The sequence below is a fragment of the Ambystoma mexicanum genome, chromosome 14, assembly GCF_040938575.1.
Source record: "Ambystoma mexicanum isolate Mex_15411 chromosome 14, UKY_AmexF1_1, whole genome shotgun sequence".
NCBI lineage: Eukaryota > Metazoa > Chordata > Amphibia > Caudata > Ambystomatidae > Ambystoma > Ambystoma mexicanum.
Window position 1 is genome coordinate 133,737,271 of NC_090940.1, and position 12,703 is coordinate 133,749,973.

Here is a 12,703-nt window from a genome sequence, read left to right on the forward strand (position 1 = left end):
AATAAAGAAGTTACATTGCTAACCATCTGGCTCTGTGTATTAGTGCATCCAACCTGACATGAATTGATTGCTGACATATCCCTAACTACAGATTAACACTAAGCTACGTCGTAACCATTCCCGGCTGGGCCCCCCCTCTCCCTTCCAACAGCACAACCCTCCCAATGCTGCACACCATGTCACGTCAGCCACAGGGATCTTCGAGGTACACTCATCCAGTCAAACGCACTACAAGGACCCTATCTATATTTCACACACCATCACCACCTCAGAAGAACCTTTCAGAGTCAGCAGTGAACCACTTTGTAGTTCACTTCTCCTTCCTTCCTTTCCACTCTTACATTTGTCCTTTCTTCACATCTCTTTCTCTCAGTAGCAACATTACAACCCATTGTACCCTCTATTTTTTGTACACACTAGAGCGCACTTGCACAGATTAACAATTTCTCGAATGCTTTTGAAATAAGCAAACACTTCTCTATATTTAAGAATGTATTTGTATTTTCCTTACTGACACCCTATAATAGAGTCTGTCTCGGTTCAATTGATTATTGTCAATGAATTCTTCTTCTGATCATTCCACGCATTTTAATCATATCTTGTGGCTCCCCCTGCGTACCTGTAGCTGTGTCGCTTATATATATATATATATATATATCTTGTGCTGTTGTACCTCTCCAAACACGATGTGATGGGAGGGGGAGCCCACCCCACGAAGAGGTGGAGACATTTTTTAATAAAAAGGTATGCGTGCCAGAAACAGGGCAGTGCGAGCATTACAGTAATCACGAGTTTACTTGTGCTTCCTGTGAGGCTGGTGGCGGGCTGTTAAGCTACCTATGAGGCTGGTAACCCTTAGCATCACACTTACTTATCTTGCCATTTCATTTTTGACCCATTTCTCTCTGTGCGGGCTATGGCACTATTTGTAATGTCTACTGTTTCTCTGTTAAAAATTCAATAAAACTCTTTGAACAAGAAAAGGAAAATGTCACAAATGTAATTGCCTTTTTATGTCCTGGGGGCACCCAGGCCAGGCAGACCAAGGCTGGGGTGGGGGTACCCAGCGACCATGAGCTGCCTCACGCAGCGTGTTGATATACAGGGATCACCCTGCATATGTCGGGAGCACCCCACATAACATCCAGGCTGGGTACACCCAGCATCCCGTGAGCACATGGGCGCTTCCAGGTCTGGGGGCACCCAGGCCTTCTGCAAAAGCAACAGACGACGCTGGCGTTGCCCAGTAGGGGCTCTAACATGGTAGGTAGCCATGAGGGACAGCGTTTCCCAGCAGGGGCACTGTCACGGTGGGGGGGGCCTAGCAGGGCAGGATTTCAGCCAACTACAGCACCAGCATGGTCCTACAGAACCACAACACTATAAATTCAGTTACTCTGTGGTCTGAAGAGCGGAAAGCCGCTCATTCCTTTTATAAATTAGGTCACGTGGTTCCTGACAGCACGAGCCCTGGGAGATACCAAGCTCTCAGGAGGGGCGACACATTACATGGTTCAATTATGAATAGCCTTTTACTGTTCAAACATGGTTGCCAAACGTCCAACAGTCTGCTCTTGTCTGTTTTCAGTGTCTCTGATTTGCGGTCTTCGCTGACAGTTTGTCCGTTTTCTATCTCTATTGCGCTATGTGACTGTAAGCTACGGTGGCCCGCTGAGCACAGAAAGTGCTAGACAGTGTGCGCACCGGCTTTACACTATTTCTTAGTTTTATGCTGTTTTGAAGCAAGTATGGCATCAGCACCCGTGGCCCCCGCTCCACAGAGTGGTGGCAGGAAGGTGCTTACGCCAACTGTGGCCCAGATCAATGCAGAGTTTGTCACCCAGGTTTGTACTTCTGAACTGTGCAAAAATGTGCCTACGATCAGACTGGATCTGCCTGGTGCATAGATCGCATGTTGCATTATTGGGTTACCCAGTATCGCAGAGAGCTTGACTGAAGAAGGGTCGCTTATGGCATTCATAGATAACTTAGCCCGACTCTTAAGGGTTAGCTGCAAGATTCAGGGATTTTGATTCAGTTCTTCTAGACTGTGTTTTAGTTTCATGGACTGCATGGATATCACATACAAAATAAGTTGCATATGTTTTACTCCATGTATGGGTCGTGCGCAGCTCTTTTTCTTAACCCAAATAGTACCTATTCATTTTTCTTTATCAAAAAACTCCTATGGTCCTCCTTGCGAGGAATTGGTTATGCTAGGGAAGCTTTTCTCATGTATGAACAGTCCTACGGGAATCTGTGAGAATGCAGTCTTCTGTGTGCTTTGGTGCTTGGAATCGGATGCATCAGTATCATATGGATGGACGAGAAATAAGTTTTGATGCAGGAAATACCCACTAAGACATTGCAGGTGCTTGTGACCAAGCAAGAACTAGGACTCATGGATCACAGACGGCCTAGTACAAGATATCAAAGGAGTTCACACGTTATGCGTGGTTTAAAGTGTAACACTGTGAATTCATGAAATATGCACAATTTAACACATCCATGTTTACGGAATAGGCAGGGGCACAACAAAACATACGTATCCGGAGGGGGGGTCTAACTTCAGAGACTGTGGGGGAGGTGCAAACTTATTTTTGTGGGGGGCATCTAACTAATTTACGCATTCTAAGAGACTATTTTGGTGCAGCTTCAATGTTACAAGCAGTTAACTCTTCTTAAAGTCTGATAGCATCCACTTAAGCACTGCTGTGAGAATGAAAGGTCTCCTGTCCCATATCTACCCTTCCAATCATTCCCCCGGCATGCAAATACTAACCCTACATCTCGATTTCAAATGCCTAAAAATGTATGTGTATGAATGCAGTTGCTAACAGTGAAATGCTTTACTTTAGTTATTGCAGGGCCTTTGTTAACCGCAAAGCCCAGGCGCCATTTAATCTGTGTCCTGTTCTGTCCGTCCACAGCACTGTAGGTCAGCCAGGGCGTGTCAACATAGTCCAAAATGTCAAGGGCGGGGGAAGGGCTGATGCCCCGTCTGCTCAATGGTGTTGCACCACTGCCAAGTGGCTTTCAAAGGAAGTGTGCATAAGTGTTAGCCCGTGACTGGAATGTCGAACATGGCATAACCATAATCCCACTGTTCGTTGAACCAGTGGCAGATTTAAGGCAAATGGCCCTGTGGGCAAAAATGACAGAGGGCCCCAGGTGGGCGGGTCGTGGAGGCAGACCTTAGAGTGAACAGAGTTGCACAATGATGAACTTTAGAGACAGGTGCTACATTTTTTAAGTTGTTTGTGTTTGTGTCTGACTCTAGCTAGAGACAGCTGGGCCTCCTCGCCAGGTTTTGCTGCCAGTTGTGTTAATATTGAATGATCAAACCCGAAGCTAATGTTGGAAATTATATGGTTCAGGGCAATGTGCATTAACATGGACAATGGGAAGGGACATTACAGGAGGTGATATCACAGGATAACTCCTACAGCATGCCAAACCATTTTTGTCATTGAACATCACAGGCTTAAATTAGTTCACCTTTTAATCTCAAAACATACCAGGGTTACTTTTAAAATGGGTGTTGCTTGTGGCAGTTGAAAGGCCCCTTCACTTCAATCCACCACCTCCATATCTCTTCAGGACCCTGCTGCAGGGCAGTGAATGGAAACAGAGGGAATAAGGGCAGGAAGGTGAGGGAGAAAAGTAGAGAAAGGGCCGGTTACATGAACACTGATGGGACTGGAGAGTGGATCATGAACGAGGGCAGAAGCACGAGGGAGAGAATGAGAGTGAGGGAAGGGAAGAGATAAGATGATTGAAGGATGCCAGGGGAGGGTAAATGGGTACAGAGAATGTATGAGGGCAAAGGGAATGAGGCAATAGCTAATGAGGCACAAGAGTGAGGGGAAATGCAGGGTAACGAGGATTAAAGGGAGAGAAAATAGGGAGATGGGGGTTCATGAGTGTAAGGAGAATGGGGAATAATGGAGGACTAGAGGGTCGGAGAAATGAAGAGTGAGGGAGGGCAAGAGAAAGTGAGAGAAGGGAGGCAAGCGAGTGAAGAATGGGGAGTGGAGGGACAGCAATGTAAAGGCAAATGGTGTGTGACGTGGCTAAATGAGGGAGGTAAACAATGAAGGAAGGCAGGTGAGAATGCGAATAGCAGAAAAATGAGGGTGGGAGCATGATCTTTATAACAAAGAAACGTTGGCAGTAATGGAGAAAGAAAAGGGCAGGAGGATTAGGGCAATGAGGCAAGAACAGGAGGCTACATAGTGTTCAAAAAGAGTAGGATATGTGATGAATCTTTACAAAAACACTGCCTAAAGTTTCCTCCCAGGGGAAGGCAGCTGCTATCTTATCCTTGTTAGGACAGTTTTTCTGAAGTCCAACTAAGGGCTTCTTCAAAACCATTCAACTGAGGCCGTACAAAACTCCACTCTTAGTATAAGGCTGTACCACCTGAGTTCAGGGTAGCGTAGACAGAGCCGCCAGGCTTATCTTAGGAGGGAGAGAGGGCAGTAGATACAGTACTAGTGAACATTGTAATACAAATGATCCAAAGAAACACTGAAACACTATGTATTGTAAAAATAAAGGATTTATTTAAATACAAGTAGGCCCAGATAAATCTACGGGTTAAGTAAGTACCAACGCATTATAAGAAATCACAATATAAAACACAACACTATACTTGAAAGCACACAGACCCAAGAATAGACCTTATTTGGAACACCTAACAGTAGTTCTAGGGAAGTCAAAACCTTGTTATACACTTAGTATAGGTCAAGCCTATTCTTTGGGAGTAAAAGACCAAAGGTTACTTTTAGATTACTTTTGGTAATACAAGGACAGTAGGCCCTTCCAGTTGTGCAGTGACTCTTGGAACAAATCACATAAACAGTCAACTGGACAATATACTTTTGGTGAATAGTGAAACACTTATTCTAGGTGCAGTAAAGACCTATAACTACTTTTGTCATAACACACAGTTATACCAGGTGAGTAAAACCTATGGATGTAATGTATAATTACAGATGCGTTGGAAATCAGGGAACCCCAGATTGAAGTAAGCAATAACTCTGGTAACTTGTTTTGGATGGCACACAGCTAACACAAGGTAAATAAAACCCACTTACTTTAACTTCACAACGAAGGGGAGAGTAAAACCCAATGTCACACTTTACTGAATAGTTATTCTAGGTAAGCAACAACCTAATGTAGACTTATTAAGGACAGGCTAGCAGCAAGTCAGGGGAAGCAAGACCCAATTGGGGGACACTCATACAGTTATCCTAACAGGACTAACCTGGTGATACCAACAGTTGGAGGACACTCATACAATTACCCTACAGGAATAATCTGGTGAAACCAACACATTACTTTTGTAAAGAGGCACAACCTAATCACAGGAGAGTAAAATACCTTTACATCTACTTTCTTTTAGACTGGTAAAACAGTGGCTAAGGAAGAAAAGATGTTAACCATACTTTTAAGAATAGTGCATCACACATTCAAGATCAGTAAGAACTTTTGTAACTGTTCACTCTTAGAATTACAGTTACCCACCAACTCTTTACAAGTAAGTAAAACACTTGATTTCTTTTCTAGGCAGAAGTCCCAATCCCTTCAAAGTCTTTCCCTTAGAGCATGAGTGTTCTCAGTGGCAGAAGGGGGGGGGTCACTACGACTAGTGACCAACAGGCAGTGTTAGAATAAGTTCTTAAGTAGCAAAAGTCGGAGTTCCTTAGGAAAACTGGGCAAACAGGTGAGTACTTTACTTCTAGGGTTAGAAGAGGGTCCAGGGGCTTCACAGAAGACACCCCAGCAGGATTCTAGCAGTGGGACTGGGTGTACTGGACGAGGGACCTCCCAATCACAGAAAACACCCCAGGACTACACAGAAATCCCAACAGGCTTAAGATAAGTATATACCCAAGCCAACACAGTACCTCAGCAATGAAGAAGAGATTGCAGCAGAAGAACTTCAGGGACTGCAGCCAAATACCCGGTCAGTGGATTCCTTGTCCTGGAGACTGAACACAAGACCTCAGAAGGAACTTTGCAGCATGGATCGATGAAGAAGGCTCTAGACAAGATTTCTTTCGCGGTTGAATGCGGTTCTGCGGGTTTGGCGCCTTTCCAAGGAGCACAGAAGAAGACAGAAAATCGCGGTTGAATTCTCGTCATTTAAAAGGTCCAGCACTCTTGTGGGGGTACTTTTTGGACTCGATTCGTGTCTCTGGAGATACACCAGGATGCCCACGAAGTTTCAGCGAGATTCGGAATTCGGAAGACCGTGCACCGCACAGTGGCTGGAGGTCCCAGGGTAATGGGGTATTGCAAGAACGCAAGGTCGCAGCAACCCGTGGGATGGCTCAAAATGCAGGTTCTCTTGAGTCTAGTGGGTCTCGCCAGGCTCTGGGTTCGGGTCGTCGTTTTCGGAGACCCCAGGTGGATCGGAAGGAAGGGCTGCAGCAGGCTCCGGTAACACAGCAGGCTCTCCGGTTGCTGGAAATCATTCCCGCCGCTTTTCCTTCGTCATCCTCTTCGGTTTTCTGTTCCAGTGATTGACATGACTTCAGCTTCCTGGTTTCCAGTATTTATCAGGAACTGCAACACAACCTCTGCATTCTCTCCCCGCGTTTTACAAGAAAGGGGCGTTTGGCTGTCCAATCAGGACAATTAATGAAAAAGTTCTGGAGTTGAACCAGGAAAGGAATATTTACCAGCTCTGTGGAAATCTTACCTAACAATCCTAACCCTGGGGGTCGTGTTAGCCGACTGGTTCACCTGGGAGGAGAAGGCCCCCAAAGGGAACAAGAGGATTTCATTCAGAGAGACTTAGTATTTGTTTTCTTCAGATAGGGAAAGGTATATGGTGCCAGAATATTTGGTGGCTTGTTGTCAGTCAGACTTCCTTTCCCAGAGATTTTCCCATTGAGGGTAGAAAAGACTCTTGTAAATACCAGAGAAATGATATAGTTGGGAAGCAAGGTTTAATACCTTGACTTCTGACAGATAGAATGATCTCTTAAATCTGAATCAAACATATCATCTTCCAAAACCTCTACCTCTCAGTTCATTTAATAAACAGCAAGCATAAATCCAATAACATCAAAGTGCTTTTTTGGATTAAAGCTATGAAAACCAAGTCCCACAATGGGACTCAAAGCAATAAACAGCCAGAAGCAGTCTATTTATTCTAATGACCCACACCTGAGTGGCTCTTTTGAATATATAAGGCCCCCTCAGGTGCAGGCCATTAGAACAAGTGGGTGGGGTTGCAGAAACCACCTGTTGCAGGAGAAGTAGAAGTGCGAGAGGAGAGGAGAAACCGGAACCGCCGATTTTTGGTAAAGCGGCTTATGTTCATGAGAAAGTTTCCCAGGTTTACAGCCGTAAATTGCAGAGGTTGTGCAGCATCGTAGCAAGCTTTCCTTTGGTAGAGAAAGACTCCCCTGTTGGCGTACATTTTCCCTGTGGCTGGCGAGAACCGGTAGACGAGTGGAACAAAGGAAACGCCTTTCCTGTTCGGCGTGGGTAGCAGGAACTTAGAAGCAGCCTGCCAGGTAGACGGAGGCTGAAGAAGAAGCAGAATGAACAGGATCAGCGGTTCGCCCAGACACGTGTAATAAAGCTTGTGAGTTTACCAGTGAAAGGTAATCCCGGTATGCTCCGTATGCGACCGCTGACTTCTGAGCATTATTTTGAATACCGAACTGCTGTAATGAAAGCATGGTGGCGAGATAGGAACTTTGCATAGAGGCAAGCAGAGAAAGGCTACAACTATTGTTATACAAGTCAGTACTTTAACAAAGCAAAGAAAGAGCAATACTAACCCAAATTATCAAACCCAGGATTGCCAAAAGGCATTTAATCACAAACATATTTACCAATGCAAAGAAGGGGCAATACAAAAGCAAGCTAATCAGAACCAGTATTTCCAAAGTAAAGAAAGGGCAATAATTTTGAGAGTTTATGATTCATGTTGGTTGAATAACTAGAGAACATTGTTGCAGGAAGATTATAACTGTTGTTGCGAGAATAAAGAAGCGGCTGTAGTCAAGCAGAATAATAACAAGCATTGCCTAATCCAAACAGAAGCAGGAGTGAGAAAAAACATTGTCAACAGTTTACTGATGTGCAAGTGGGAAAACAGAAGTGGCAGAAAAGGGGCCCTCCTGATGTGATGCATAACCCGCATTGCCTGTGGCAAAATCCAGAGTTGCATGAATAACATCAATGTGTGTCATGTTTTGCTGAAAGAAGTTGTGGATATCGAAGTTGTTGAAAGTAAAATACCTTCTGAACTATTTGAAGTAGACCTGCCCACAAAGTACTTGTAGTAGTGTCAGGAGCTTTTTGTCCTAGTAGGCGAGTATACCAAGATAGGGGACCTTTTAGTGGTAGTCCTGGCAGGTTAGTGGATCATTGAAGTCATTGAAGTACTGTACTGGGGTAGAAGGTTTTGTGTTTAGTGACTTTTGGCACTTCTTCTTTAAAGTGTTTAATGCATTGTTGTGAAATTATCTTGACAAAAACTGGTCTGTTGAAACAGACAACCTCTGTGTTTGAAGAAGAAATGGCAACAGTCACTAAAGTGGTTCAGGAATTGTTGTGGAATCATCTGTTATGTTACTTTGCATTTATATAGCGCCTTATGTACCATTGGTATGATCTCGAGGGAGAGAAAAAAAAAATATATATATATATATATGTGTCAAGTGCTTAAATCACAGCCTAGGGTTAAACACTGATTTCACAACTTTTAACAAAATGTGTGATCCTGGGCAAATCATGTAATCTCACTGTGCCTGATCTGCTGACATTGGGTGTCACTAGAAGTGATTTAGTTTGCATTTTTTCCTATGAAGAAAAACCCTCGGGGTTTATTAAACTATTGAGTTGTTTCATGTTAATATTTATATATTGCACATCACATTATTCTCTTGGCTTACATGTGAACATGTATGTCTTTACCAGTGGTGTCCTAGAGTATTGAGGACTGATGTGTAGCTGCTTGTAATTTTATTACTGTGATGTCGCTTCTGATCATGTCAATCCATATTGTGAAAATTAGGGTTCTGCATGTATTTTGCTGGACAAGTCCGGAAGACAAATTAGAACATATTAGTGTCTTGTATGCCAAACCATCCCACAGTGTTATGATTCTGTTCTGTGTATGTGTTCAAGAGCCTCGGGGAGGGGCCCAAGCAGCTGCCCCTGTTTTGGAATTCATACTACAGAGCAACGTATTGCTTTCTTTCATGGCATTAAATGTGCACTTTGCCTTATGTGCATATTACAGGCTGGCATTTGCTGGCTGCAGTCACCTTAACTGAAGAATTCAAATGTGCGCTTTGCAGCAGGTTACAGACTGCCTTTGATAGCATCCATCAGTGTTATCACCTCTTTGCCTTTTTATCTGGTTTCATCTGCCTTGGCACCTTGCTGACAGCGCAATTACTAACTTTTCAGTGGCAGTTTAGTGTTTCAGCTTCCCTCTGGCTGTCTGCTCCGTGAGATTAAAGAGGATTCCTAGTATCTATTCTTATTTAAGCAACCCAAGGGTGCCACCGACTGTGTCCACACCGCCCAACTAAAGGAAAGGGGTCCCAATCATATTGAAATGAGCCCCCCACGAGACCTGCCAAATGTTTAGCCGTCCCTGTGAGCGAGCGCTTAGACTGCTCTTTGTTGTTCCACTATGCCTGACTGCCGGCAAGCAGGGATGAGGGCATGCGTGTTGTGGCTGATGAGAAGTGATTGGGAAGGTGATGGACCAGCAAACGGCAGGGCCCGCTCACCCTAGTGCTAAAGCCGTCTGTGAGTTGAACCAGTATAAAAACACTAGGCATGGGGCCAGGTTCACAGATTGAATGGCCCTTTAAGTATCATTAATGTTACAGTAGCGGAAAGGACAACACAAGCCAGCTAAACCACCTTCTTACATACAGTGCGCTTGCCCTACTGCTATTGGTAGGATTTTGAAGTGGGGTGTGTGACCTTCGGCAGACCGTAATCTGGACATACATCAAAATAAACATAGCAATTAAATTGCATGTGACTATAGAATTTATAATTACAGGCAAATAGCCAATTATCAGCAGAAATGAATAGTGTAGAAATATTATAGCAGCTGTAGTATGTGCAGTGTTCGGGTGTGCTTTAGCTTGCTGTATTAGTGAATATGTGACAGCTTGACATCATTTTGTAATTGTACTTGCACATATTCGCTGGGGATGGGGGCTAAAGGTGGCAAAGGAGGCGAGCATAAATTAGACTATCAATCGCAAGGGCCACTGTTTTCAGTTGCGGGCTCTGCAACACTTCACGTTGCACTTTTGACAATCGTGTCAATGATACATTGCAATGCATGTCCACCTGTTGGGCAAGGCATCACAATTTCAGTAGTAGATATTGTATGATAGACCAAAGGGTGGGAAAATATTGCTGGGCTCAGGAAACACGTTAAAAGTCCTGTAGAAAAGAAAATTGTGTCCGAGGGTTCCAGTTATGCACGGAAGGCATCGGTCATATATGAATCATATAGTGGGTTGCATTGCAGTGCAGTTATGCTTTTAGGATAATTGTTGTTTCTGTGCTGCTTGTACAGTCCAGTACCACGTGGTTAATAGATGGCGCTCACCAAAACGAGGTGATGGCTTGAAGGTTTAGAATTAATCTTAATCTCTGGCATTGCTCTGGGCAACCCTCGACACCATCATTCTTTAGCAGCCAGGCCATTACAGAAAGGGGAAAGACCATATGGCTTGGTCTCGCCCCAAAATGGGCTGTCCATCCCGAACTGCTTGGTGACTTCTCTTCTGCACAAGACCACAAGTAACCCCAGACATGTTTCTCTCTCATTGCGTGTCATGTGTAGATTGGGTCTCTAGGCCCAGCAGATGTGGGACGCACGTCTGGGCATAACTGTCCCACTTGGGGTGGCATCTGCAAAACAAAAGAGGTGATGGCTGGAAGGGTTAGAATTGATCTTAACCTCTAGCATAGCTCTGAGTGGGGCTCTGCAGTCCGATACATATAATGGATGGCTAAACGTAGACCTCTTTTCTTTTTTTTTTTTCCTTGATCTGCCTGAAAATTCAACCTTTTAATTGTACAAAAATATATACATTACCTTCTTTTATCAAATAAAATCTTTGAAATAACATAAATATAAAATCATTTTAGATCAACATAAAATTCATTTTTCACATAAAAGTAGTAAAATATGCTCTTACTTTATTTACCATCAATTTTTAGAACTTAATTCATGCAACACATCACGGTATACATAATTCACCCCATCACATTATAGTACTTAATTACTATTCAGCCCCAATACTTCCAAGAATTTCACTATCACTAAAAAGGATTGCTCGTCCACAGGTGGAATAAGTGAGTCCATACCATCTGTTCATCCATGACATGACAATCCTTCAAATGTCTCCAAAAGAAGTTAAGTCTCTTCATTAGTAATTTAGGACATTCTGTCAACAAATGTTGTAAAGTTGCAGTATCTCTAATCAGTAGTTTGATGCTTAAGAGGATACCAACGGGCAAGAATCTCTCTGGTTTGCCACAAGTTTAACTTAAAGCATAGAATTCCTGCACGGTGATAACGGTTTGGAGATTGTATCAAATAGGAAGTAATTGCACCATATATTTTGGTCTCAAATGGGTTTTTTACAAATTCACTATAGGTCATACATTGTTCATGTGTGGTGATCCAATCCGACTCCCATAATTTGGTTCTAGCCTTTGTGGGATTTCTAAGAAGCAATTCTACAGAAATGTCAGCATCGTGCAAGAATTCTACTGACCTTTTTTATGTTCCCTACTGAGGATACAGCCCTGGGGCTGCTACCCAACCACTGACTGTGCCATTCCTGGAAACCTGTGCAGATTCCTGGGTTGTTGTGGAGGCGGTACCTCTCGTAGGTTGATGGGCTTCTCTGGAAATAACCCACCTTTAAACCACTCCTTTCCCTGAGCTGCAGTTGCCTAGTTCATCTAAATGGTGGTAATGGGGAGAAACCCAGATAGCTGGAAACCATGCTCTTTCTACCCCACTGAACAGACTTTGGGTCTAGCATGGGCTAGCTAGAAACTCAAATTAGATTTCTCAAAAAACGCACTCAAGAGACAAGAGAAATGGTAATCTGTGGATTGTATACACTTGGAAACCCTTTAAAAGCAAAAGGCAAAACCTAGCCCAACACAAAAGGTTTCCGGCAGCAATGAGAAGTGCATTTTAGTTAATGCATTCAATTAACTGAATTCCTTTTCCCTTTAATGGCTTTTCAGAGAGAGCCAGGGGTAGGATGCAGCCTTCTGTGTATTTGGTAGAGGGATAGCGTGTGACCTTTGATCCAGTTACATCCCAGGAAGTGACATTGCATGACCTTTAAAGCCTACAATGACATCAGAGGAAGTGATATTAGTGGTATCACTGAACTTGATAAACTGTAATAAGTTAATAAAACAAATGTCTTAGTAATGCAGATAAGAAAAGGATGCACAATAACCTTTTTACTCTGCTGCCCAGATGTATTTACACATTCTTCTATCCATGTATTCCCCCTCACCCTTTTCTTCCATTACCTAAAAAAAAGAAAAAAAAAGTATATAGTGGAAAGAACGAACCTACATGGTACATCTACCTGAGAATGTAAGGAATCTTTGCAGAAACCTTATGGGCAAAATAAATATGTTTTGACTCTAATAGGGCAAGAGA

The 12,703-nt window shown here is 43.4% G+C and overlaps 1 protein-coding gene across 1 annotated transcript in view; it reads left to right on the top strand.

Annotated features, from left to right (window-relative positions):
• Nucleotides 1-1,653: 1,653 nt before the first annotated feature.
• The window catches only part of AQR (aquarius intron-binding spliceosomal factor), an 877,350-nt gene continuing 866,300 nt past the window's right edge, over nt 1,654-12,703 (top strand). Inside the window, exon 1 of the mRNA XM_069638728.1 lies at nt 1,654-1,844. Coding sequence (XP_069494829.1) covers nt 1,749-1,844 — 96 coding nt within the window. The 5' untranslated portion in view covers nt 1,654-1,748. The remainder of the gene's footprint in view (nt 1,845-12,703) is intronic.